Raw genomic sequence first — 26,732 nt, forward strand, 5'->3', positions numbered from 1 at the left:
TTCTTCATGTTTTTTGTGCTTGGAGTGTGTTGAGATTCTTGTACCTGTGGATTTATTCATCAAATTTGGAAATTTTTCAGTCATTCTCTCTTTGAGTATTTTATCTGTCCCAACCTTTCTCTCCTCTTCTTCAGGGACTCCAATTACACATATATTAAGTGCTTGAAGTTTTCCCACAACTCAGTAGTACACTGATTTTTTTTTTATTCTCATTTTTCTCTGTTCACTAATCTTTTCTTCTACAATATATAATCTGTCATTAATCATGTCCAGTGTATTTTTTTATCTCATACATTGTAGTTTGTATTTCTAGAAGTTTGATTTGGGGTCTTTTTAAACATTCTGTCTCTCCTTAACTTTTGGAACACATGGAATATAGTTATAATAACCTTTTTAATGCTCTTGTCCACTAATTCTAACATCTGTCTTGGATTTGGGTTGGTTTCAATTAATTGATTTATCTCCATCTTATGGGCCGTATATACCTGGTTTTTTTTTAATGCCTGGTGATTTTTTATTGGATTCCAAACATTGTAAATTTTACCTAGTTGCATGCTGGATAATTTTGTATTCCTAAAAATATCCTTGAGCTTTGTTCTGGGACTCAGTTAAGTTACCTGGAAACAGCTTGATCCTTTTGGTTCTTGCTTTAGAGATTTGTTAGAACTACAGCAATACTCTGTCTAGAGCTAATCATTCCCCACTCCTAAGGCTAGACTATTCTGTGTATTCTCCTGATGCTTTGTGAATCGTGAGGTTTTCCAGTGTGGCTGGTAGAGAAAGGCACTGCTCCTGGCCTTGGAGGAGCACTGGGCACCGTTAACGCTAATCCTTTCAGGTGGGTCTTTCCTTGGCCTGACCTCAAGTACATTCCTCACCCACATACACTGATGAGTATTCAGCTGAATACTCAAGAGTGTCTTCTGTTGATCTCTGAGTCCTCCCTCTCTGAAGCTCTCTCCTCTCTGATTGCTCCTCGGTCCTGCAGACTTTAGTGGCTTTAGTCTCCCTGTACTTACAGATCTGACTCTTCAACTTGGGGAGTCCACTCGGCTCCCACTGGTTTCTCTCTCCCGATGCTGTGGTCTGGAACCTCTCTCAGCTCTCAGGCATCTCTGTCCTTTGTAGCCTGGTAATCAATGTCTTGAAAACTGTTGTTTCATATATTTTGCTACTTTTTTATTGTTTCAGGCAGGAGGGCAAATCCAATCTCTGTTACTCCATCTCTGCCAGAAGTGACAGACCCTTCACTAAGCTTGTTTTTTTTTTAATTAATTACATTCATCAGCTTCATTTCCCTCACTCTAACCCATGCCCTACAACCTGCCTTAAAAAGCCCAGGTGTCCCCTCAGTCCTCTCCTCTGACATGTTTTCCATTCTTCTCTCCACGTACTGAATTTGGGGTCTCTCCTCTTACTTGCCATCCTGCAACCTTCTTGAAGGACAGGGCTGTGTTCTGGTCTCATGGGCACCCTCAGCACCTAGCAGAGTGCTGGTCTGGTAAGTACCCGACCTTCTCACAGAGAACAGTGAGCGCTTGGAATGCGACCTCTGACCAGCTACAGTTTGGATTCTTTGTGGTTTTGGGCATCAGAATGCAGAAACAGTGTGAAAATCAGTGTAGACAATCAGGTGGCCTAGAGCTAAGACTCGGTCCCTTCTCCTTCCCCTTCTTCCCAAGATTTTCCTTATGTGAGTTCATGGACAAAAAGAATTTTTTTTTTTTTCCCCTGAGGTAAAAATGAGAACAACAGAGAAGAGGGGCCTGGAGTCCTGGAAGGAACAGCACTGTACCTGCCTCATCCTGGACTCAGAAATGGGTCCTGCAAAAGAAAAACAGGACAGGATGCAAATAACCCAAATAAGAAATGAAATGGGGGACATTACAACAGACTCAACTGAAATAAAAAGGATCATAAAAGAGTACTATGAAAAACTATACTCTGACAAACTTGAAAACCTAGAGGAAATGGACAAATCTCTAGAAACACACTACCTACCCAAAACAACACAAAATGATGTTGAAAATCTGAACAGACCCATAGCAAGGGAAGAGATTGAAAAGGTAATTAAAAAAAAAAAAAACTCCCAACACACACACAAAAAAGCCCTGGCCCAGATGTCTTCACTGGAGAATTCTAACAAACATTCAGAGAAGAGCTTACACCAGTACTACTCAAACTGTTTCAGAACACAGAAAAGGAAGCAACACTTCTGAATTCATTCTATGAAGCCAGCATAAACCTGATACCAAAACCAGGCAAAGACGCCACAAAAAAAGAAAATTACAGACCAATATCTCTCATGAATATAGATGCAAAAATTATCAACAAAATTCTAGCCAATAGAATTCAGCAACATATCAAAAAATAATACACCACGACCAAGTAGGGTGGTTCAAAACTAGAAAATCAATCAACGCAATCCACCACATAAATAAAAGGAAAGAATCACATGATCATCTCAATTGACGCAGAAAAGGCATTTGACAAAGTCCAAAACCCATTCCTATTAAAAACTCTCAATAAAATAGGTATAGAAGGGAAATTCCTCAACATAATGAAGGGCATCTATACAAAACCAACAGCCAACATCATTCTTAATGGAGAGAGGTTGAAAACATTCCCCTCGAGAACAGGAACAAGACAAGGATGCCCTTTATCTCCACTCCTATTTAACATTGTCTTGGAAGTCCTAGGTAGAGCAATAAGGCAAGAAAAAGAAATAAAGAGCATCCAAATTGGTAAGGAAGAAATAAACTGTCCGTATGTGCAGAAGATATGATACTATACATAGAAAACCCTAAAGACTCCACAAGAAAACTACTGGAACTAATAGAAAGATTCACCAGAGTAGCAGGATACAAGATAAACTTACAAAAATCAGTTGGATTCCTATACACCAATAAAGAGAACAATGAAAAGAAAATCAGGAAAATAATACCATTTATAATAGCCCCTAAAAAAATAAAATACTTCGGAATAAATCTAGCTAGGGATGTAAAAGACCTATACAAAGAAAACTACAAACCACTACTGCAAGAAACCAAAAGAAATCTACATAAATGGAAAAACATACCATGCTCATGGATAGGTAGACTCAACATTGTGAAAATGACAATTCTACCCAAAGCAATCCACAAATCCAGTGCAATCCTGATCCAAATACCAACTACATTCTTTAAAGACATGGAAAAGCTAACAATTAACCTCATATGGAAAGGGAAGAGGCCCTGGATTAATAAAGCACTATTGAAGAAGAATAAAGAAGGAGGACTCGCACTACCTGACCTCAGAAGACAGCTTCGATAGTCAGAACAGCCTGGTACTGGTACAACAGATACATTGACCAGTGGAACAGAATTGAGAACCTAGATGTAAATCCAACCACCTAAGGTCACCTGATCTTCGACAAGGGCCCAAAGTCCACCAAATGGGGAAAAGACAATCTTTTTAACAAATAGTGATGGCAAAACTGTATGTCCATCTGCAAAAAAATGAAACAGGACTCATACCTCACACCATACACAAAAACTAATTCAAAATGTATCAAAGACCTAAATATAAAACCCAAAACTATAAAGATCATAGAAGAAAAAATAGGATCAATGCTAGAGGCCCTAATACACAGCATTAACAGGATACAAACCATAACTAACAACATACAAACTCCCAGAAGATAAGCTACATAACTTAGAATCTTATAAAAATTAAACAACTAGGCTCATCAAAAGACTTCAACAAAAGTGTAAAAAGAAAACCTACAGACTGGGAGAACATTTTTGGCTATGACAAATCCAATAAAGATCTAATCTCCATAATCTACAGGAAAAGCCAACACCTCTACAACAAGAAGACAAATAATCTAATTTAAAAATGGGCAAAAGAAATGAACAGACACTTCACCAAAGAAGACATTCAAGTGGCTAACAGACATATGAGGAAATGCTCATGATCACTAGCCATTAGAGAAATACAAATCAAAATCACAATGAGATACCATCTCATCCCGGCAGTACTGGCAGGAATCAAAAAAACAGAAAATAACAAATGTTGGAGAGGTTTCAGGGACATTGTAACTCTTATGCACTGCTGGTGGGAATGCAAAATGGTACAACCATTTTGGAAAATGATATGGTGCTTTCTTATAAAGGTGGAAATAGAAATACCATATGATCCAGCAATCCCACTCCTAGGAATGTATCCTAGAGAAAAAACAGCCATCACACAAATTGACATATGCGCACCCATGTTCATCACAGCATTGTTCACAATAGCAAAAAGACAGAAACAACCTAAGTGCCCATCAACAGATGAATGGATAAACAAACTACGGTACAGGCACACAATGGAGTACTATGCTATGATAAAGAACAACGATGAATCTGTGAAGCATCTCACAACATCGATGAATCTGGAGGGCATTATGCTGAGTGAAATAAGTCAATTTACAAAAGGACAAATATTGTATGAGAGCAATACAATGAAAACTCACAAAAAGATTTACACACAAAAAGAAACAATCTTTGATGGTTACAAGGGAGGGGAGGGGTGGGGATGGAAAAACACTAAATAGACAATAGATAAGTGGTAACTGTGGTGAAGGGTAAGACAGTACACAATACTGGGGAAGCCAGCACAACTTGTCCAAGGCTAGGTCATGGAAGCTCCATGGACACATTCAAATTCCCTGAGGGACTGAATTACTGGGCTAAGGGGGTGTGGGGACCATGGTCTCGGGGAACATCTAACTCAATTGGCATAACATAGTTTATAAAGCAAATGTTCTACATTCTACTTTGGTGAGTAGCATCTAGAGTCTTAAAAGTCTGTGAGTGGCCATCTAAGATATTCCACTGGTCTCACCCTGTCAGGAGCAAGGGGGAATGAAGAAAACTAAAGACACAAGGGAAATATTAGTCCAAACGACTAATGGACTACAACTACCACAGCCTCCCCCAGACTGAGTCCAGTACAACTAGATGGTGTCCAGCTACCACCACTGACTGCTCTGACGGGGATCACAATAGAGGGTCCTGGACAGAGCTGGAGAAAAATGTAGAACAAAATTCTAACTCACAAAAAAAGACCAGACTTACTGGACTGACAGAGACTGGAGAAACCCCGAGAGTATGGTCCTTGGACACCCTTTTAGCTCAGTAATGAAGTCACTCTTGAGGTTCACACTTCAGCCAAAGATTAGAGAGGCCCATAAAACAAAACAAGACTAAAGGGGCACACCAGCCCAGGGGCAAGGACTAAAAGGCAGGAAGGGACAGGAAAGCTGGTAATAGGGAACCCAAGGTTGAAAAGGGAGAGGGTTGACATGTCGTGGGGTTGGTAACCAATGCTACAAAACAATAAATGTACCAACTGTTTAATAAGAAGCTAGTTTGTTCTGTAAACTTTCATCTAAATAAAGTACAATTAAAAAAAATAGGAAAAAAAGATAAAGAAATGGGCCCTGGGCCCAACTGGATGGAGGAGTCGTAGGACCAGAAGCTGAAGGAGCTGTGTGGGGGGACATGCCTTGGTATTCTGGTCATACACAGCCTCACAAAATTAACCTGGAAGGAAGCCCGTTCTCCCCAATCCTGCCCCTCCCCCTTGGTGAGGCCTTCTGAAGAGGAGGCCAACCTGCGGGTCCTCGTTCCCAAGGACACAGGGACGCACCCTGAGGCCTGCGGGACCATGCGAGGACCCAGGGCCCAGTCAGTGTGGGCACTGGCATTACTGGGAATCTGTTGGTGGTCAGAGGCTGGCAGAGATGGAGTGATGCTGTGATTCCTGGCTCGTCTGCCAAATCCTGTTTCACTTCTAATGTGGCTGATCTGAGACTCTTTTGGAATGGCTTCTCCCCTTCTTTATGAAGGTCGGGGTGCAACAGAGCAAGCACAATGCTCTGTCCACATCTTGCTGACAGCAGGAGGGGGCAGGGCTCCTGCTGAGGTTGGACAGAGACAAGGAGGCGCTAAAGGCCTCCCAGAAGCTGTGGTTGGAGCTTCTTTAGTTTTCAGGGGTCAACCAGGGCAGGAAGGTAAACACGGTCTCACTTGAGTATGTGGATAGTGGGTATGACTTTTCAGAAAGTATGAACTTCCTAAGTCACTTTACAACGAGCAGCTTTCTCTGCCTGAGCCTCCTGGAATTGGGGAAAGGGTAGTGAGGAAGGCAGAGAAGGCGTGGACTTCCGTGCTGAACTGAATTTTGATCATATCAACACCGAAAAACCAAACTCTGTTGTCAAGTCGATTCCGACTCATTGCGGACTCTGTAGGACAGAGTAGAACTGCCCCATAGGGTTTCCAAGGAGTGGATGGTGGATTTGAACCTTTTGGTTAGCAGAGGAGCTCTTAAGCACTGCGCCACCAGGGAGTGAGGCTTTGTCTATCATGAGCTCCTGGGCCCTCTTCTTCCTGGGCCCCCTGGACTCCCAGCCTTAGTGCCAGCGAAGCACTTTGTGCAGCAGACGTTAGAGAACCTCTAAGGCCCTCAGCACCAAGGAAACGTGCCACAACATCACAGGTCGTCCCCAGCCCACCACCGCACCCGGGTGTGGGCGAGCAATTCCGCTACCTGGATGCTTTCCACGCCATCAGGGGAGAGAGATTTCAGGTGCTCCTCCGTGGTTTTCTGGGAACCCTGGCTGCTACTCCTGAGCTCAGCATCTTAGAGAAAAAGAATGGAATAAGGACATAAAATGGATGGTAAGTCCTGCACAATGACAAACTGGAGACAGCATGAGAGTGTGCTTTTACGCTGCAGCGTAAGTGAGAGTTCTAGCTCAGAGGGCCGTACAGAGGCAGGAGGGGCAGGGCTTTGCAGCCACCCCAATCTGACCCTGAGACGGGACGCTGGGCACATCTGGAGGCCTCTCGGAGCCCCAGCTGCCTTGTGTACACAGCGGAGATAGAGCCATGCCTCATCCTAGGGGAGTGTGCAGCTAAAACAGCGTGCGCAGCTAACCTGGGCCTGGCGCTCAGGAGGTCCTCGCAGTGACTGTGCAACACGGACACTTGTTAGAAAATACCGTGAACATGTGGCTGACAGCAGCCGCTATTTTCATTGTTCTATTTTCTAAGCAAGAAGGACTGGAGCTGAGCATTACTGTTGTACTGTAACATATTCTGAAATGTCAATAAGCAGGGTCGTCTTTGAGTATCTTAACCCTCACTCAAAATTAAAGTAGAACAAAAATACTTCTCATTTTGCTTAAAAAGTCCCCTTTACCCCCTCCTCTCCTTCCGTTTTTCTTTTTATTTCTTGGTTTTTGTGAAACATTCCATGCCTACGGAGGGTGATTTTAGAGATGATGTCACTCGCTGCAGGAAGGCCTGTGCCTTCCTTCTCTGGCTCACCCAATGCTCACTCTGCTCTGAGGGGGTTTCTGAGCTGTGACATCTGCTCTCAGCCTTTGGGCCTCAGCTCTAAGCAGCCCTAAGACGCCCTGCCCAGCAGCTGCCCCTCCTCTGCATGGCTGCCAGGAATGCCAGAGGGACCAGCGCCGGCTTAAGGCCCCCGGGCCACCGCTGCCAGCGCGGCATGCTGCTCTGCCTTCCTGCTTTAATCATCTCATTGCCAGGGCAGCGGGCAGCCCCTCTACCTCCTCCTCTCCCACTGTGACCCTCAAGTGCCAACCTCGGCAGCAACCCCTGCAGGCACCTCTCAGCCCCAAGTCACCAGGTTACTAACTAGTGCCTAGTCCTCTTCTTGCAAAGACATAAGAGATGAAATAGAATGAAACCACAAGAGAAAAATGAGATGTCCAGAGAGGTGTGAAGGGCCTGGATGGAGAGGTGCAGAATGCTGAAGGTACAGTGAGAATCACGGCCAGCATAGCGGGCAGCTCTTTTGGCAGAAAGAGGGCATCTCAGGAGAAGAGAGGCCATAGGACTTACAATTCTTCTTCAGAAGAGAGATGCTTTGGGGGAATAAAATGTAACGCGTCTCTAGCTCCTGAATACGTCCTGCACCTATAAAAACGTTCAGGTAGTCTACTTGGGGGCTCCAGTGCCCTCAGAATGACAAGGGCTGCATGCTTTTTGGATGGACTGACTTTGTTACGGAGTCCTCGGGTGGTGCAAACGGTTAACGCTTGGCTGCTAACGGAAAGGCTGGAGTTTGAGCCCACCCGGAGGTGCTTTAGAAGAAAGGCCTGGCAGCCTACTTCTGAAAAATCAGCTACTGAAACTGTTATGGAGCACAGTTCTACTCTGACACACATGGGGTAGCCATGAGTAGGAAGTGACTAAAGGTTAACTGGTTTGGTTTTTGGTTTTACTTTGTTATTGAGATATAATATATACGCAGGAACATGTACAGCTCGGTGACTTTCTACGTGCGTCTACACCCATGTAAAAACCACCCTGATGAATATTCAAAACATTTCCAGCACCAGGAAGGCCCAGTCAAGATCCCCCACGAAGGTAATCTCTATCTGACTTCCATCTTCATTGATTAGTTATGCTCAGCAGCAAACTTTTTTTATTGTGATAAATATATATGCAACAAAACATTTGACATTTCAACAATCTTCACACATACAATCCAGTGACATTAATTATGTTCATCATGTTGTTCAACCATCACCTTTATCTGTTCTGAAATTATACCATCATCCTTAACAGAAGCTCAGTGTCCCTTAGCATTAAGTTTTCTTTCCCCACCCCCAACACTCACCCTGGTAACTGCAAGCAGCAAACTTTGGAATGAAAAAATACTTATATTATTAATAAAAAAAAGACCAACAACCCAATAAAAAAAATGGGCAAAGGACTTAAACTTACAGTTCACCAAAGAGGATATTCAAGTGGCCGATAAGCACATGAAAAGACGCTCAACATCATTAGCCATTAGGCAGATGCAAATCAAAAGCACCACGAGATACCACCTCACTCCCATTAGAATGGCAATGATCAAAAAAGCAGAAAACAATAGGTGTTGGTGAGGTTGCAGAGAAACTGGAACTCTCATCCGTTGCTGATGGGAATGTAAAATGGTGCAGCCACCGTGGAAAACAGTTTAGCGGTTCCTCAAAGTCAAACACAGAACCACCATATGACCCAGCAATCCCAATCCTACATACATAACCAAAAGAAGCGCTTTTCCTTGTCCAGAAGCAAACAGAAACCTGTACACCAATGTTCATTGCAACACTTTTCACAATAGCCAAAAGGTGGAAACAATCTCAATGTCTGTCAACAGATGAATGGATAAATAAAATGTGGTATATACAGACAAAGGAATACTACTCAGCCATGAAGAAAAATGAAGTCCTGATGCATGCCACACAAGGATGAACCTTGAAAACATCACGCTGAGTGAAATGAGTCAGTTGCAGAAAGACAAACACTGTATCCTCTCGCTTATATGAAATAAGCAAATATATAGAAATCAAACATTATTAGTGATTACCAGGGGTAGGAAGGAGGCGGAAAGGAGGAGTTTTTGCTAAGGGGGCACTGAGTGTATGTTAATGGTGATGGAATAATTTAGAAAAGGATAGTGATAATGGTTGCACAATATAAGCAATGTAATCGATGTCACTGAAGTTTACAGGAAGAAACCGTTGAGATGGTGCATGTTTTATTGTGTATATTTTCACCACAATTTAAAAAAAAAAAAACTTGTATCAGTAACTCCCTATTCTTAAATTGTACTTAAAAAAAAAAAAAGACTATAAGAAAACTTGACCTTCATTGTGTATGTATTTCCCTCATTATTAGTACAAAGTTACTAAAATGTTTAAAATCTTAAAGAATGGATTAGATTTGCAATGAACTAGTAATCCTGGTGATTTAATCGTTTGCCAGTCTAGTGTTCACAAGACAATTACCAACTACAATGACTAATTGTCTTGGCTAAACTGTCAAGGGGTGTGGTGGCTTATTATTAAGCAGCTGCCACACTTATCCCAAGAGATGGCTGCATTTCAGAACTGGGCAAGCTGATGCTGTATCTCTCTTTCCCGTGTCCCAAGGGTTTTGTGAGGTTTAATTAGTTAATGTTCATAGTGTGCCCTGAGATCCTCATATGTGAGGTGCTATTGCAGGGAAAAGTAAAGTAACACACAACTGAAAACACAACCAAGGTAGTAGGATTTAATTGTTATTTTATCACAGACAACAACTAAGTAGCTTGGAAGTCATGAACTAGTGGGTTATTCCAATGGGAGTGAAGGCACAATTTTCCAGGACTTTCTCTCTGAGTAAGGCTGCTTATCTGAGGTAGGTTTACCATGAAGCTAACAAAGCTGGAGATTCTGGCACCTCCACAGGAAGGCCCCTTCCAGGGCATGGCATCTAATACTGCACTCATAATTTTGTATCATTTTTCTTAAAGAGGGCTCCTAAATTGTATAGACTTTAGGTTACAGAAGACCCAGATCTGCCCTATTTATCTATTATAATAGGAATAATACACAGGAAAAGAAAAATTATATATTTGGAAGGTTTTAGAAATAAACCATAGTATACAATCACATGTGTCAAAGAAGAAAAGTCTTTCTCTGTTAGAAAAGAAAGAAGAGTTTTATTTAGGAATAATACAGCTCGAGCTAGGCAGCACTAAGTAAAAATAGAAAGCACTCTGCTGTTCAAGTGGAGAGGTAAGGTGGGGTTAATGACTGGTTATAGATAAGCTTCAGCCTGAAGTCCTTTGAAGTGTAAAGATAGGCCACTTGGCTAGGAGGGAGTGAGTTACCACCTAGCTGAGTGGCACCACCGGGTTTGGTTATACATGATTGCAGCCATGAACACGTTGTTCCCGGAAACAAACGGCTTACATCCTGACCTTTTGCTTCCTGGGAATGCACATTACCTCATCATTCCTACGTCTGACACGAGTGTCTCCAACGTGAAACTTTTCCGTTTACACATGTATTTGGTATTTCTTTTAAATATCAAAAACCCCAACAAGATTTTTCTGTGTAACTAAATGAACCGATTCTAAAAAGAGTAAATACGGAGGAATGTCGACGAAATTTCAAGGAAGAAGAACAAAGAGGGGCCAATTTTCCTACTGAATATTAAGAAATATTATAAAGCCACAGTTATTCAAATAGCAGGTTACTGGGGAAAGAATAGAACAAAAGGGAGTTCAGAAATAGAACCAGATACTTGTGAAATGTTTTGTGTTAAAGGTATCATTTCCAATTGGTGAGGAAATAATAAACTATACAATTAGTTTCTCAAACTAACCACATGAGAAAAAATAAATTTTGGGCTCCTAACGTGCTCAGCTGCTAACAGAAAGGTTGGAGATTCAAGTTTACCCAGAAGCGCCTCAAAAGAAAGGCCTAGCAATCTACTTCGGAAAAATCAGCCACTGAAAATCAAGTTCTACTCTGACATGAAGTTGACTCAACAGCAACTGGTTACTGGTTATTTCATACTGTAAATAAAAATTGATTGCAGATAGATTAACAACCTGAAGTTTAAAAAAAAAGTTTAGAAGAAAATATAGGAGAATATCTCTGTGCTCTTGGGGATGCAGAAATCCTTCCTAAAAAATGCAAAAAAGCAGTAGTCATAAGAGAAAAATATTGACATATTCGAATATACCAAACTTTAAAAGGTCTGTCTATTCTTCTCTAGGCACCTAAAAAAATGTTAAAAAATAAGTAGCTGTGTGGACAAAATATTTGCAACACATACGATAGACCAATGAGGGAATTCTTGAAAAAAACACGCACTAGGCAAAGGACGGGAAGTGTGAGTGACCAACCAACCTGTGAAAGTTGTTCAACCTCAGCAGTATTCACAGAAATAAAATTAAAACAGTATCTCCTTTCACACCTATCATAACGGTAAAAAGTTAAAAGCTCTGACAACACTAAGCATTGGGGAATAGGGAAGGCTCAGGAGGAGGGTCACCCATATGGCCATGTTTGATGCCAATGTGAGTATTTCCATGCCCAGCAAGGACAGTTCCGGGACTATAACCAGAAAAAAGTCTTGCAAGGGGCCCAAAGAGACATGCACAAAGATGCTTACTGCAGCATTGTTTTCAATAACAAAATAATGGAAACAACTTAAACATCCAGCACATTACATATGTACAATGCAGTACATTACATATAATGGAATACTCTACAGAAGGTAAAAGTCATGCCTTAGACCTACATGTATCAGCATGATTATATTTCAAAGTTGAGTGAAGAAGCAAATTCAAAACATTACATACCCATGTGACATCATTTATGTAAAACACAGCCACGAAAAGTAGTGGTTTTTTTCTATGAGTTCACATAAAAGTATAAAAAAAAGATCTGAAAGAATACATACCAGATGTATAGCAATGGCTATTTCTGGGGAGGAAAAGAAGGAACCTGGATTAGAAGTTGATGAAACGGAAGTCAATTTTCACTGCATTATCCTAGGGTTTTTAAAGGAGGGTAGTTTCATATACTATTTATGCAATTAAGATTCAAAAAGATTTTAATTATAAAAGTAAATGTCTATCTTCAAAATATTACAAACTAATCACTTTTGTTTAGTTTTTTAATTTTAGATGATTTCAGAAAAGGCTGACATGAATTTAAGTTATTCAGTTTTAAGAAGAGGAAGGATCAGAGGTTCAAGCTAAATCATTCATTCAACAACAGTTCAAATTAAATCATTCACTCAACAACAGGACAACAATGAGTTGCAGGCCTTCTGTTAGGTAGTCAGAAGCAGACAATGAATAAGATGCAGTCCTCCATACTCTGCAATGCTCCTGAGTGATCAGGGTATATGTGCACACACACCCCCCTAAACATCTTACAATGTGAGGGGTGCTAGAGCAGAGGTATGAAAAAAGCACATTGAGAGTTCATTTATTTGTTCATTCATTTAATAAATATTTGCTGCACACCTACCATGTGTCAGACAACATTCTAACTGAGGTACTGAGGATTCAGCAGTGAACAAGACAGAAGAGGGGCACGTGCTGTCAAAGCCAGAGACCAATGATAAGCAAGTAAGTTAGTAAGTGAATGAGAAAATATTAAATTCTGATAACCAAAAACCAAACTCGTTGCCGTTGAGTCGATTCCGACTCACAGCGACCCTACAGGACAGAGTAGAACTGCCCCACAGGGTTTCCAAGGAGCGGCTGGTGGATTCAAACTGCTGACCTTTTGGTTAGCAGTTGAGCTCTTAAAAACTGCACCACCAGGGCTCCTAAGTTATGATAGTTGGTGTAAAAATGGCCTGGGGGTGGCGTCTGACCTCCTTTAACTTCACAAAGGGGAAGGAGAATCAAGATCAACAGCCCAAGGCTGACTGCTATGAGGCAGAGGCCAGACACGCCTCCTCTCTCCGCCCTCTTTATCGATTCTGACACCAACCGTCCCTCCCATGGCACGCTTTACTTCTCTGCTGGGTCTGATAATTCATTGTAATGGCCACACAGAGCTCAGAGACAGTACTCATGATTATGGGGTTTATTAGGGAAGTAACAGAGGAACACTCACAATACAGTTCTTCCATCAGGACAGCCTCTTTTCAGCCATGCCTGCAGGCACACCTCTCTCTGGCCCCTTGGCCTCTGCTCTGCTCAGGCAAGTGTTACAAAGTTCTTTTAGCTCTGCCGGTAAGTACCCAGAGGCACCCAACTCAGCCAGTAAGCCTCAGCCCAAAGGGACTCAGCTTTAACTCCATGGGTTGGCAAACCTAGCTCCACCAAGTGCCTGGAGGCACCCTACTCTGCCAGCAAGCCTCCTGCCCACAGGCAATCAGCTTTCTCACTCCATGGGCGGGGAAGCCCACCACACCATCTCCTGCTGGTCTCTCCTGTCGCTGTTTCTCTGCCACCACTTCTTGCCATCTTCAGTGTTACAACTCTCTTTCTCTCTCCTGGAGCTTCTCAGTGCAGGGACCCCTGGTCCAAAGGACGTGCACTACTCTTGGCTCTTCTTCCTTGGTGATGGTAAGATGGTAAGATCGCCTCTGGGATGGCTCATTTTAAGCCCAGGAGGATGGCAAAACTGACCAATCCCCTTGTTAGGGTTCCATATACCCTATTAGCATGGTCCTGCCCAATCATTTTGTGGAAGTTACAAGACCATGACAGGAAAGGCCACACGGTAGTGATCCCTCACACCACAGATGGTGTCTTAGTTATCTAGTGCTGCTATAACAGAAATACCACAAGTAGGTGACTGCAACAAACAAATTTATTTTCTCACAATTTAGGAGGCTAGAAGTCTGAACTCAGGGCACCAGCTTTAGGGGAAGGCTTTCTCTCTCTGCTGGCTCTGGGGGAAGGTCTCTGTTGCTTTTCAGCTTCTGTTCCTTGGCTCCTGGTGATCTTCATGTGGCATGGCATCTATCTTCCCCCATTTCTGCTTGCTTCTCTGTCCTAATCTTCTTTTAATATCTCAAAGGTGACTGGCTTAAAACATACCCTACACTGATATGGCCTCTTAACATAACAAAGAAAACTCATTCTCGAATGGGATTATAACAACATGTATAGGGGTTAGGATTTACAACACACATTTTAGGGGGATACAATTCAATCCATAACAAATGGCATGTAGAAAATAAGACCTGGGAGCTGTTTTAGATCGGGTAGTCCTCCCTGACTTTTAACTGAGACCTGACAGTAAGAAGGAAGTAATCCTGACACCATAAAGGGGACACATATCCCAGGCAGAGGAGAAAACCAGTGCAAAGGCCTTGCAGCAGAAAGAGTGTTGGCAAGTGGCTGGACACCAAGATGCCACACATGGCTGTACAGACTGTGCATCGCAGAAGAGTGCGACATCAAAGGGGACGCCCAATTGTGAAATGTGAACGTAGAGCTGACAGGATTTGTTGACATATGGGGTGTGAGGAAAAAAAAAAATCAGAAATCAGACCAAAGTTCTGGACTGAGCAAACTGAAGAATACCTTCTGCCGTGAACAATGATGAGGAAGACCGCAGAGGGAGCATGCTTACAAGGGAACCAAGAGGGCAGCTTTGAACTTGTCTACATAAGACATTTGAGAGAAGTCAGTTGACTGAATGGGACTGGCAGCTAAGGGTGTGGTCTGTGCTAGAAATAAAATATAGGCGTCTTTAGCAGGTAGATGGTATTGAAAGCCAAGAGACAGGATGAGATCACCTAGAACTTGAGTGCCTTTAGAAAACAGAAGCCAAAGAACTAAGCCCTGGGGCACTCCAACACTTGAGGCTGAGGATATGAGAAAGATGCAAGAAAAGAGATGGAGAGAGAAAGGCCAGAATAAAACTATAAAAATATCAGATGAGGGAAGCTAAATGGAGCAAGTATTTCAAGGAAAAGAATGTGTTGCTGAAGGGTCTAGTAAGATAAGGCTGAGAAATGACTATTGGGCCTGGCAATGTGGAGGTCATTGGTGACCATGATAAAAGCAATGTTGGTGGCAGGGAGGAGAAAAATTTGATTGGAGTAAAGGGGAAAGAGAATGAAAACAGATAATTCTTTGAAGGAGTTTTCCTGAAGAGGGAATAAGTCCTTATTTCTTGACATATTTTCCTTCCTTAGTTCACTTCCCAACCTTTGGTTTCTTTGTAGACATATCAGTTTCCTGTGGCTGCAGTAGCAAATTACTACAAACTTTGTGAGATAAAACAGCAAAATTTATTCTCTCCCAGTCTGAAGGACAAAAGTCCAAAATCAGTATCATTGAGCTGAAATCAAGGTGTCAGCAGCTCTACTGAAGAATCCAGTCCTTGCCCCTTATACATTCTGGTGGCTGCCAACATTCCTTGTCTTGTGGTTGCACCACTCCAATCTCTGCCTCCCTAGGCACTTTGCCTCCTCTTCTTTTATATGTGTAATCTCCCTCTGCCTCCCTCTTGCAAGGACACTTGTGATGCCATTTGGAACCACTAAGATAGGAATACACAGAGTCACTGTACGAAAAAGAATTGGTCAATGTTCAACCTTTGCAGGAGGCACTGTACTGAAGGAAGAAGTCCAAGCTGCACTCAAGGCTCTGGTGAAAAACAAGGCTCCGGGAATTGACAGAATACCAGTTGAGATGTTTTCAACAAATGGATCCAACTCTGGAAGCACCTGCTAAACTAGACCAAGAAATTTAGAAGATAGCTATCTGGCCAAACGACAGCAAAAGATCCGTATTTGTGCCCATTCCAAAGAAAGGTGATCCAACAGAAAGTGGAAATTAACGAACAATATCATTAATATCACACACAAGTAAAATTTTGCTGAAGATAATTCAAAAACGATTGCAGTGGTACATTGGCAGGGTACTGCCAGAAATTCAAGCCGGATTCAGAAAAGGACATGGAATGAGGGATATCATTGCTGATGTCAGATGGATCTTGGCTGAAAGCTAAGAACATCAGAAGGATGCTTACCTGTGTTTTAGTGACTACGCAAAGACATTCGACTGGCTGGATCATAACAAATTATAGATAACATTGCTAAGAATGAGAATTCCAGAACATTTAATTGTGCACATGAAGAACCTGTACATAGACCAAGAGGCAACTGTTCAAATAGAACAAGGAGATTCTGCGTGGTTTAAAGTCAAGAAAGGTGTGTGTCAGGGTTGAATTCTTTCACCATACTTATTCAATCTGCATGCTGAGCAAATAATCCGAGAAGCTGGACTATATGAAGAAGAATGCAGGATCAGAATTGGAGGAAAATTCGTTAGTAACCTGTGATATGCAGATAACACAACCTTGCTTGCTAAAAGTGAAGAGGACTTCAAGCACTTAACTGATGAAAATCAAGGACTACAGCTTTCAGTACGGATTACACCTCAACATAAATAAAACAAAAATCCTCACAAGTGGATCAATAAGCAATGTCATGATAAATGGAGAAAAGATTGAAGTTGCCAAGGATTTCATTTTACTTGGATCCACAATCAATGCCCATGGAAGTGGCAGTCAAGAAATCAAATAACATATTACATTGGGCAAATCTGCTGCAAAAGACCTCTTTAAAGTGTTTAAAAGCAAATATATCACCTTGAGGATTAAGGTGAGCCTGACCCAAGCCATGTTATTTTTAATCACCTCATATGCATGCGAAAGCTGGACAATGAATAAGGAAGACCAAAGAAGAACTGATGCATTTAAAATATAATGTTGGTGAAGAATACTGAATATACCATGGACTACCAGAAGAATGAACAAATCTGTCTCAGAAGAAGTATAGCCTGAATACTCCTTAGAAATAAGGATGGCAAGACTTCGTCTCACATAATTTGGACATGTTACCAGTCACTGGAGTAGGATGTCATACTTGATAAAGTAGAGAGTCAGTGAAAGAGAAGAAGACCCTCAAAGAGATGCAATGACACAGTGGCTGCAGCAATGGGCTCAAACTATCAGTGATTGTGAGAATGGCGCAGAACTGGCCAGTGTTTCATTCTGTTGTAAGTAGGGTCGTGATGAGTTGGAACTGACTCGACGGCACCTAACAAGGTAATCCAGAACAATCTCCGTATCACAAAATCCTTACTTAATCACACCTACGAAAAGTTTTTCCAGTAAGGTAACATTTACAGGTTTTGAGGATTAAGATGTTTTGGAGGGAATTATTTTTCAGCCCACTGAAGTGGACATCTGTTGCTCTGCCTTCCTCTTACACATTGGTGTCTCCTGGGGCTCTGTGCAGGGCTTTCTCTCCTCACTCCATACACCTTTTTCATCAACTGTCTCATTACATCTCTGGCACATTTACCACCTTTACCTTGACAGCCATTAAATCTGTGTGTCTCGCTTACACCTCAGTCTTTAGTTCCAGTGAGTGCATCTATCTAAATGCTTACTAGGAAATCCAGACTCAACTGGTCAAAATCAGAAATCACTGTCACTATTTCACCATCTCCAACAATCTGTTCACTCTTACTATATAATCTCAAGAAATGGTTCCACCATCCACCCAGTTTCTGAAGCCACTCTCGATATTTCCCTTTCCACACATTCCTTTCTCCACATGCGGTAAATCATTAAGTTATAGTCTATAAAGTGCCTCCCAGGCCCATCCTCTCCTCACCACCCCATGGTCACTGTCCTAGATCAGTCCCTCCTCACCTCTTTCTGGGGCACTGTAGTAGTTGTTGCTGCTGTTAGGTGCCATCAAGTAGGTTCAGACTCATAGCAACACTATGTACAACGGAACGAAACACTGCCTGGTCCTGCACCATCCTCATGACTGTTGTTATGCTTGAGCCCATTGTTGCAGCCACTGTGTCAATCCATATCTTTGAGGGTCTTCTCTTTCACGGACCCTCTACTTTACCAAGTATGATGTCCTTCTCCAGGAACTGGTCCCTCCTGATAACATGTCCAAAGTATGTGAGATGAAGTCTCGCCATCCTCACTTCTAAGGAGCATTCTGGCTGTACTTCTTCCAAGACAGATTTGTTCATTCTTTTGGCAGTCCATAGTATATTCAACATTCTTTGCCAACATCACAATTTAAAGGCATCGATTCTTCTTCAGTCTTCCTTATTCATTGTCCAGCTTTCGCATGCATATGAGGCGACTGAAAACACCATGGCTTGGGTCAGGCGCACCTTAGTCCTTAAAGTGACATCTTTGCTTCTTTAACACTTTAAAGAGGTCTTCTGCAACACATTGCCCAATGCAATGTGTCTTTTGATTTCTTGACTGCTCCTTTCATGGGTGTTGATTGTAGATCCAAGTAAAATGAAATCCTTGGCAACTTCAATCTTTTCTCTATTTATCGTGACATTGCTTATCGATCCAGTTGTGAGGATTTTTGTTTTCTTTATGTTGAGGTGTAATCCATACTGAAGGCCACAGTCTTTGATCTTCATCAGTAAGTGCTTCAAGTCCTCTTCACTTTCAGCAAGCAAGGTGGTGTATCTGCATAACAGATGTTGGTAAAGAGTCTTCCTCCAATCCTGGTGCCCCGTTCTTCTTCATATAGTCCAGCCTCTCAGATTATTTGCTCAGCATACAGACTGAATAAGTATGGTGAAAGGATACAACCCTGACGCACACCTTTCCTGACACTGTAGTGGCCTTCGTGAAGTCTTCTTGCCAACTGCATGATCTTTCTGACACAGAAAGCAGACCATGTAACCGTTTTTAATTACAGATTTCCAGTGGTTCATCATCACGTATGAGATCGAATCTAAACACTTTTGCAAGGCATGCAAGCCCCTTGATGACCTGGCCTCCATCTTCTGTCCCATTTTGTCTCCTGTCACTTCCTCACTCAATGCTCCAGCAACACTGAATGTGTATTTTCCCTGTAAGCCATGGTTTCCAATGCCTCCTTATTCTGCATACATTGCACCCTCTGCCAGGAAGATCCTTCTGTTTATTCACCAAGAAAGCTCCAATTTGTTTTTGAAGTTTAGACTCAAAAGCTTTCTTCTCTATAAAGTCTACGCTGATGTTCTCAAGATGACTTAGGTGCAATTCTGCTATGGTCCCACAACATTTTTATATCAGAACAATTATTCTTATTATAAATTTATTTGTCTTGCATGTTTATTTCACCATTAGACTGTACTAGACTCATCATGTACTAGACTAGGCTTCTAAAGTCTAGTATACGGGATGCACTCTGTATTTGCATTAAAGGAGGATAAAGGGCTTTGCTAATATTTTTCAAGGAAACTCCTCCCACCTTGGGCATACTACAGACCCCAGACCATACAGGATGATAGACTTGAGCTTAATGTGCTGGAGATTTCCAAATTACTGTCTGGAGATGAGACTATAGGATTTAGGAAAACAAGAAAATAAGTCTCAAGTTCCCATTCTTGTTTTATCACATATCAGCGAGTCCCTAGGTGGTGCAAATGGTTAAGCCTCAGACTATTAACCAAAAGGTTGAGATTACAAAACCCACCCAGAGGCACCTCAGAAGACAGGCTTGGCAATCTGCTTCTGAAAGGTCACAGCCTTGAAAACTCAATGGAGCAGTTATAGTCTGCACACAGTAGGTCACCATGAGTTGGAATCAACTCAACAGCAACTAACAACAGTAACAACACAATGCTAAATTGGAGTTTGCATCTCCTTAGGTCAGAAAAAAGAAGTCTGTAACAAAAATCATTAATCTTTTTCTTTTTTTGCATCAGTGTGGGTTATGATGATGACCCTAACTCTTCACCCTCTTGTATTTAAGCACTTTGCCACGTAGTGTCCTCTTACTCTCTGACTCTGGGCTCAGTCATGTGACCTACTTAGGCCAACAGACATGTGTCAGTTCTAAGCCTAGATCTCACGAGGCCTTGTGTGCTTTCACTTGCTCTCTTGTACTTCTGCCATCACCATGACAATGTACTCAAGCTAGCCTGCTATAGGATGACAGGTACATGAAGCAAAGCCAAGGCCAGCCTAGATCGGCCAGTAGCCAACCAACAACATGTTGGCTGACTCAGCGCATAGGTTTATCCATGTGAGAAGACCCAGATTGGCAGAGCTGCCTAATTAGCCCCAGACTCACAAGCAATACATGCTTATTGTGTTATGCCACTGAAGTTTTGTGGTTGCTTGTTAGCAGCATTATTATGACAAAAGATTACTGATGCATTTGCAAGATATAATGTTATTGTTAGTGCCACTCATTGGTTCCAACTTATAGGGACCCTATGTACGACAGAATGAAATACTTCCCAGTCCTGTATCATCCTCACGATCGTTACTACGTTTGAACCCATTGTTGCAGCCATTGTGTCAATTCATCTTTTTGAGGGTCTTCCTCTTTTTCACTGACCCTCTACTTTACCAAGCATGATTTTCTTCCCCAAGGACTGGTCCCTCCTGATCATATGTCCAAAGTACGTAAGATGAAGTTTCAACATCCTCGTTTCTAAGGAGCATTCTAACTGTACTTCTTCTAAGACAGATTTGTTCGTTCTTCTGGCAGTCCATGGTATATTCAATATTCTTCACCAACACCATAATTCAAATGCATCAATTTTTCTTTGGTATTCCTTATTCATCATTGAGTTTTTGCACACATGTGAGGTGATTGAAAATATCAAAGCTTGGATCAGGCAAAATATAACAGAGACAATAAACCAAACTCTGAAGCTATTTCTTTGAAAATACCAAGTAAATTGACATATCGCTGATGAGACTGAGAAAGAAAAAGGTATACATAAGTAATACCAGGAATAAAACATAGAAACATAGAGGATATCTAGAAAGTAAGAAGGTAGGTTTAAACCCAAATACATCAATAATAACCTTAAATATAAATGGACTAAATGCTCCAATTAAAAAACAATGACTGTCAGATTAGATTAAAAGCAACAATAACCATATTCTGTGTTGTTAATAGGAGGCACATCTAAAATATTAGGAAACAAAAAGGATAAACCAAAAAGGATGGAAAAAGATACCGTATGTAAACATAAATCAAAGACAACTGGTATCCTGAAAGGGTAGAGGGAACCCCTCAAAATATAGCCAGCAGATCAGAAGTGAGGGTGTTGTGAGGACTTCCAAGCTTGCAGCTGGTGTCTGAGTTCTTGGACAGACTTGGCTGTCTGGAGGACTGTGTCCTTTAACTTATAATATCTCACCCAGCTCCAGATGGTTAGCATCAGAGGCAAAAGTGCTGCATGTGCAGCTGAGGTCAGAACAGAAGTAGAAAAAAGGGGAATAGAACTGATAATATATTGCATTGATTTTACTGATCTTTACAGTTTGGTATCAGAGAAGTGAGAACTGGAACTCTGATTTCTCTACTCATTAAAATATTGTAATAAGGCTATGATAATTAAGAAGGTATATTACTGACAAAAAAGAAGGCAAATAGAATAAAGAGAATCCCAAAACAGGCCCATGCATATATGGACACTTGATTTATGACAAGGGTGACATTACACTGGGGAAAGAGTGACCATTTCATAAATGGTGCTTGGTCAATCAGATACTCATTTTAAAAAATGAAACCTGATTTCTATCTCACACCATATATGAAAACCAGTTCTCTGTGGACTGTAGATCTAAATGTGAGGGGCAGAACAACACTGGGCAGGGCGTTTGAGAAAACTTGTTTTCTAAGATCCAGTCTTCATTGTCCCATTAATTGTTAAAATTACCTACGCCCAAGACTTGGAGGGTATTGTTTAGAATACACCCTTACAGAGTTTCTTCTGGTACAGAACTGGACTAGGAATAGAAATATTAACATCAGACTGAATATAATTCAAAGCTAAACACACAATATGGGGCAAAGATGGTTATTTCATACTGATAAAAGACGTTCACGATGACAACCTCATTGTCACAAAACTGCATGCACCAAATAGCACAGCATTTAATACATAGGCAAAAGTTTCACAAATGTAAGGAGAAATGGACAAGACCACAATTGAACTGGGGAATTTAAACTTACTTTCTCAGAATATGAAAGATCAAGTGAACAATATTAAAGATATAGAAGATTTGAGTATCACTAGTAGGCTGTATTTAACCGTGCTATAAACACAGAGAACACATTCTTTTCAAAAGTCCACAGACATTAACAAAACTGATCCTATACTAGGCTATAAAAAAGATCTCAATTTAAACTAAAAGTAGAAATTATACAGGTAATATTTCTAACCACAATGCAAAAAAAAATAAAAATTAATAACAAAAAGATACACACACATAATAATCATACCAACTGGAAATCAAACCACTTCCCTACATAACTTTCAGATGAAAGAGGAGATAAAAATCACAACCACAGATTACTCACAAAACAACAATGAGAATGAGAACTTAGTATCAAAGCCTGTGGGATACAGATAAAAGCAATGCCAAGTGGAAGATTCATAACTTTAAGCACTTTTATATAAAACAAGAAAAAAATGAGTATAAATTAATCAAGCAACTAGACCAGGAAGAACAAAACAAATCCAAATAATTTAAGATAAAGGAGGTCATAGAATAAATGCAGGTTTAGGGTCATGGTTTTATGGGACATCCCAGTTAATTGGCCTAATAATGTGTTTAGTGCTTCTGTTCTACCTCCTAGTTCAGCGTATAGTTCCTGGGGTCTTAAAAGCTTGAAAGCAGCCATCCAAGGCACAACAATTGGTCTCTATTTGCCTGGAGCAACAGAGGAAGAAGGAGAGTCAGGAATAGGAAAGGATATGGAATGTGTGGCTGATTTGCGATGAGACCAGAAGAACTGGATGGTGCCTAGCTTCCATTACTGAACATTTTGATCAAAGATTCTATAGAAGAATCCTGACTAAAAGAGGGAAAATTCAGAAGAGATTTTCAAATTCTCACAGACTACAGACTGAATGAATCCCTAAAACTACGGTCCTGAGATAATCTTTAAACTTTAAACCAAAAATATCCCTGGAAGTCTCCTTAAAACCAAACAATAGTTCAGTTTAACTAGTAAAAAATGTCTGCCTTCAGCATTATGCTCTTTTAAGAACTATCTATACGGGATCAAATTGACAACAGCAACTCGAAAGATTAGATAGGAACCTTAGGGGGCAGTGAGTTTATGTTAATGGAGAAGGAACAGTTCAGAAAAGGACGGTGAGAATGGTTGCACAACTGGAAGAATGTAATCAGTGTCATTAAATTGTATATGTAGAAACTGTTGAATTGGTGTATGTTTTGCTGTGTATATTCTCAACAACAACAAATAAATAAAATTTAAAAGATAGTAAAAATAAGTTAATATTAAAAGAAGAATAAAAGCAAGGATTAATAAATTCAAAAATAAATAAACCCATAAACTTGACCCATAAATATAAGAGGCTAGTGCTTTGAAAAGACCAAACAGAAAACTCTAATTTAAAAAAGACGGTAAAAAGCAAAGGCAACTTTAACGAGAAGAAAGACAACATAACCAGAGCTACAGAGAGATTAAATTGTAGGTAAAGCTCTAGACCTGGCGGTGGAACCCTGGGTTGTTGTTCGTGAGCATCCGAGACAGAGACCAGGAGAGCCTACTGGGGGGTGGCAATTTTGGTTAAAAGGAGTGTCTGGAACCATTTGCCCATGAGACCGACCACAGAGCAGCACTTACCAGAAGGTGAAGCCAGGTCAGGCATAGAAGGGTTGACTGAGCCACCAAAAGCGTCATTTCCCAAGGAGATTGCAACAGCAGCAAGCCCCTGCAGTGGGGTACTGGATGGGGCAAAGCCGAAATACCAAGAGGAGACTAAAATAGGATCAGCAGTTTGAAGTTGCTGATTCCAAGTGAGAATCAGGTTAGAGCCAATATGTTATCGTTAATTGCCATTGAGGTGGCCCCACTCACAACAACCCCATGCCCAACAGGATTGGATAGGGTTTTCACTGGCCTATTTTCAGAAATAGCTCACTAAGCCTTTCTTCCTAGTCCATCTTAGTCTGGAAGCTCTGCTGCAACCTGTTCAGCATCACAGCAACACACAAGCCTCCACTGACAGACAGGTGGTGGCTGCACATCAGTGCATCAGCTGGGAATCAAACCCAGGTCTCCCACGTTGAAGGCGAGAATTCTACCATGGAATATAGCCAATATACAGGCCAAGAATAAAGATATGACTACAGCATAGATTTCTGCAGAGATCTTTGGGATAAACTGAAACAATTTTAACTTTATACCTAAAAGAGTCACTTTAATCAAGTGATCAAGGTGACATGACATCATCAAGAAATGGGACAGACCGAAATCATGTAGCACCAGATAGGATGCAAACAACCCAGAGTGACTTCTGTGACAATCCTACCACGTGTGCATACCGTGAATCTCATCATGAGAAAACATCAGCCAAACTGAAGCACATTCTACAAAAGTGCAGGCCGATACGCTTGAAAAGGTTCCTAGGTGGCACAAACAGTTGGCACTCAACTGCTAGCTTAAATATTGGCAGTTTGAAGCCACCCAGCTGCACCACAGAAGACAGGCCTGGTGATATGCTTCCATTAAGATTACAGGCAAGAAAACCCTATGGAGCCGTTCTGCTCTGTAACACATGGGTTATATGTATGTGGGTGTGTCTATATATATATATATATATATAAATGTTAACTCTATACTTAAAATTTTTTAATCTTCTTCATATATTGGATGCTTTTCTAGAAAAATCTAATTTATTAAAGTTGACTCAAAAGAAATAGACAACCTGAACACATTAATAACCTAGAGGGGAAAAGGAAAAGCTGTCAAGGATGAACCTGAAGTCAGCCCCAATTTTCATGGTGACTCTTATCAGGTCTGCTGATGAGCAAACCTATGTATTCCTGGAGATCTGAAAAACACCAAAAGCCCAGCAACATGCAGTGGGAAGAAGACTTGCAACCCAGCAGCAAAATAACTGGCTTCATGTTGGGCTTTAGAATGAATGAATGTTCCTTTGCTGCCATGTGCAAAAACTGTGATTTTTAGTAATTGCTTCCTTAGCTGCCTCCCTCAAATTAAATTTGGTCCATGATATTTTAAGATTCATCAAAAACCAGGTGTAAACATGAGCAGACACAGAACTCACAGTGACCCCAACGCAACACTGCAGCCCACTGACAGCCAATTTAATCAAGGGGGAATTCAAAGTATTCACCGTGAGCAATTGATTTTCAAAAGAAAAGTCAGCAGGATCAAACAGCCAGTTGGGATGAAAATCCCTTGAATCACCCCATCACTGTGTTTTCTAGCAACTAACCCCTGACTCCTTATAGCGTAATAGCCAAATTACTATAATTATCCTGCAACACAAGTAGCATATCAACATTATTTTAAACATGGACTTTTTGCATAATCTTTCATTATTATCATTCAGCTTCCCATTTGGAAACGGAAAACAACAACAAACCGGGATCTACCCCAGAAAGAAAGGAGGTCACCAGAGAAAACAAATAAAAGGGCTTTTTACACATGTGAATATACTAAGAGAGATGTGTTTTACAGTCAAATACACTCTTGAAATTCACTAAATGCCTTCTTCCCTGCTTCATAAATATGGGCAAAAGAGACACCGCCTACTGAGAAAATAATCCCAGCACATAATGATCATAACGAATATAAACAAAGCCGCTTTCTTTCGAAGACCTAAGGCCCTATATAAAATTTCCTTTGTATTTTCCCCACTGTGAAATGAATCCCACTCGTGGAGGGCACAGCCCAGGCACATCCTGAGGCAGTATTACCAGTGCTGAAAAAGAAAGCGCAAATCCCAGTTCCTAGCCATCTTGCTGCCTGCAAAAAGAATAGATTCTTAAGTGGTCGCCATTATTTGTTGTCCTGTTGCTTTCAAAGGCATTCAAGAGGGCTTAGAAACCCATATGTGAATTAAGATGAAAAATCAGCAACAGGTTTTGTTAAATAATCAAAATGGTTACCAAGGGGCTTTGGGGTCAGTTTCCCTGACAACAAGTGTTGACTTTCCGGTCTGGAGCCTGTTCTTCCTGGTGTGTTACCAGTCTAAGAACTCTACCTGAAAACCCCTCAAAGAGTGTATACTGTTGTTAAAAACCAAAACGTGCAGAGAAACACCAGAAATTAGTGTAACAATGTATTTATTGTGAGTAGATCCAATTCGAATGGGAAAATATCGGGAAGGTGCTCCGAAGAGGGGACAGTGAAAGCAGTTTATATAGGCGAGTCTGGGCAGGGTCTCCTAAGGTCACTGTAAATTCCTTCCATGTTGGTTTCTCAGGAGATAGAGTCAGAGCAGGAGCAGGGCTTCAGGGCCAGTCAGTTGTAAAAACAGAGTCATTAAGGACATGCCACGTATCCTGCAACACAGCTTCCAGTCAGACCCTGGAGCTCCTACTTCTTAAAACTGGCTGCACACACGTATTCTCCAAAAGA

General features: G+C 41.2%; 1 protein-coding gene across 1 annotated transcript in view; it reads right to left on the minus strand.

Annotated features, from left to right (window-relative positions):
- CFAP61 (cilia and flagella associated protein 61) overlaps positions 1-26,732 on the minus strand; it is a 324,874-nt gene that overhangs the window by 242,787 nt on the left and 55,355 nt on the right. Inside the window, exon 8 of the mRNA XM_004376425.1 lies at positions 6,577-6,668. Coding sequence (XP_004376482.1) covers positions 6,577-6,668 — 92 coding nt within the window. The remainder of the gene's footprint in view (positions 1-6,576; positions 6,669-26,732) is intronic.

Source organism: Trichechus manatus, unplaced genomic scaffold (assembly GCF_000243295.1).
Source record: "Trichechus manatus latirostris isolate Lorelei unplaced genomic scaffold, TriManLat1.0 scaffold00042, whole genome shotgun sequence".
Lineage (NCBI taxonomy): Eukaryota > Metazoa > Chordata > Mammalia > Sirenia > Trichechidae > Trichechus > Trichechus manatus.